Genomic DNA, 2,065 nt, shown 5'->3' with positions numbered 1-2,065 from the left:
TGAGGGCACATTGAATTGAATTGAATTGAATCAAGGACAATCAAACATATCATTTGCTACCAACAAAACACTTCATGGTCTCCGTGGCAAATGCTCAATCTTGGAATCACAGTGGATATGTTCTTCCCTGCAACTAATATAGCAGATGCTGCTGCTTCCTATGTACAACACCAATTCTGTTCTACAAATCGTCGTGTGTCTTTCTTCTAATAAGTACATAAAACCAGATGAAACAGAAGCAATCAACAACCTTTCCCGCGGCGCGGCACCGTTTTGGACTATCTCTGCACCATGGCGTCGGCGTGGCCGTCTTCCAACCTCCAGCTCATGCTGCGGCTCCTCGAGCCCTGGCTGAACACCGCGGAATGATCATCCGACGCCTCATCGGGCCTCATCTGCGCAGAGGAGGCCTGAGAACTCGACGAGCTCCCGCGGCCAAAGCACGCAAACATGTTGCGGAAAACGCGTCTGACGGCGCTGGTCTCCGTTGATCGGCTCTGCCGCGAGCCCCATGAGATCCTCCGGGGAGCGCCGCCATTGTTGAAACCGCCGTCCATCTCCGTGTACACGACCGGGAGCTCCCTCTCCTCGGGCCGCCTCCCGCCGGCGAACCTCCCGACCGCGAAACCGCCTCCCGGGAGCCTCCAGATGGTGAGCCCGACCGTCGTCTCCTCCTCGGTCGGGTGAGAGCGAGCTGGGTCGGTGGGCATGGAGTCGGTGGGCATCTCGTGGCGGCAGACAGGGCAGGAGTTGCGGAGCTGCAGCCAGGGCAGGATGCATCCCTCGTGGTAGATGTGCTTGCAGGGCATCTCCCGGGCCTCGGCGCCGACCTCGAAGGGCTCCTTGCAGACGGCGCAGTGGCTGTCGGCGCGGACGTGGGCGGCGGCGATGGGGACCGTGGGCATGGAGTCCACGGCCGCCTTGGAGGCCGGCGGGGTCTCGCTGGACCGGGCGAGCCCCGCGGCCTCGATCTGGGCGAGCTGGCCCAGCAGCCGCTCGAAGCCGGACCCCATGAGGAAGTCGGACATGGTCTCGGGCAGCGGGCGCAGGCCCGAGCCCGCCCCGTCGTCGTAGAAGAGCTCGAAGCTGCTGCCGCCGGCCAGCGCGTCGGGGGTGGCGTCGTTGGCGGCCGAGCGGCGCAGCACGATGACCGGGTTGAACGGGGCGGAGGAGGAGGAGGGGGTGGAGGAGGTGTTGCGGCGGCTGCGGCGGAGGCGCAGGTCGTTGGCGTGGTGCGCGCGCGGGCGGCGGAGGTAGGGGTTGGAGGTGGCGCGGGTTGGCGGCGGCGCCGTCATCTCCTCGAGGAACCCGCCGCCGCAGCCCGGGCACGCGACGTCCGGCGCCGCCGCGGCGCGCACGAAGCGGTCGCAGCTGTAGCACCAGTAGGAGGCCGGCGCCGCGGTGGCGGCGGGGGAGGTGTCCATGGACTGACCGACGGGGTCAGATCTGGCCGGGAGAAGCACCCGCAAGAAGTGAACTTTCTTCCTCCTCCTTGTCGGACCAGGCGGTCGGGACAGAGCGCCGCGACAGACGGATCCGGCGACCTGCTCGTCGACAGATCACGATGCAGCAGCTGCGGTGGCGGCGGCGGAGGAGAGGGGGAAGGAAAGGTGAGAGCTTTGGGGCCGGCGGGGAAAGGAATGGAGGAGACGGTGGGTGGGAGCGAGAGGTTTTAACCGGCGAAGAAATCAATCAAAGCGCGTGGAAACGGAAATGGCGAGGAAAGCCAGTATTAATTAATTGGAGAATGAGAATGGCGTGTCTCCACTATCCCATCGACTTCCTCTAAATTTTTGTTTGCTTCCATCGCCATTTGGTGTGGTTTGACACGCTAATCTGCCGGCCGGCCGTGTCTTGGAGCACACACGCAATTCCTGGCGAATTCGTACCCAGGAACAGTAGATGTCGGACTCGTTTTTCCGGGTAGTAGAAAGGTTTTCTTGTCTGCTCCTTATTAAACGAGCACGGCCTTACACGTACAAGGAAAAAAAACTGGCGAGGTTAAGTAACTTCCTACTCCTCGGAGGATCAAGTTAGACCTGGTTCTAAACCGTTGGATTGCGCC

General features: G+C 62.1%; 1 protein-coding gene across 1 annotated transcript; it reads right to left on the bottom strand.

The window, feature by feature from the left end:
- On the bottom strand, window positions 1–1,693 carry LOC127342406 (E3 ubiquitin-protein ligase RDUF2). Its single transcript, XM_051368358.2, has one exon. The coding sequence runs from the start codon at window positions 1,422–1,424 to the stop codon at window positions 279–281; it is 1,146 nt and encodes a 381-aa protein (XP_051224318.1). The 5' UTR covers window positions 1,425–1,693; the 3' UTR covers window positions 1–278.
- Window positions 1,694–2,065: the final 372 nt, after the last annotated feature.

This window comes from Lolium perenne, chromosome 1 (assembly GCF_019359855.2).
Source record: "Lolium perenne isolate Kyuss_39 chromosome 1, Kyuss_2.0, whole genome shotgun sequence".
In the NCBI taxonomy this organism is placed as follows: Eukaryota; Viridiplantae; Streptophyta; class Magnoliopsida; order Poales; family Poaceae; genus Lolium; species Lolium perenne.
Note: the sequence above shows the minus strand (reverse complement) of the source record. Positions and strands in the feature narration are given on the sequence as shown.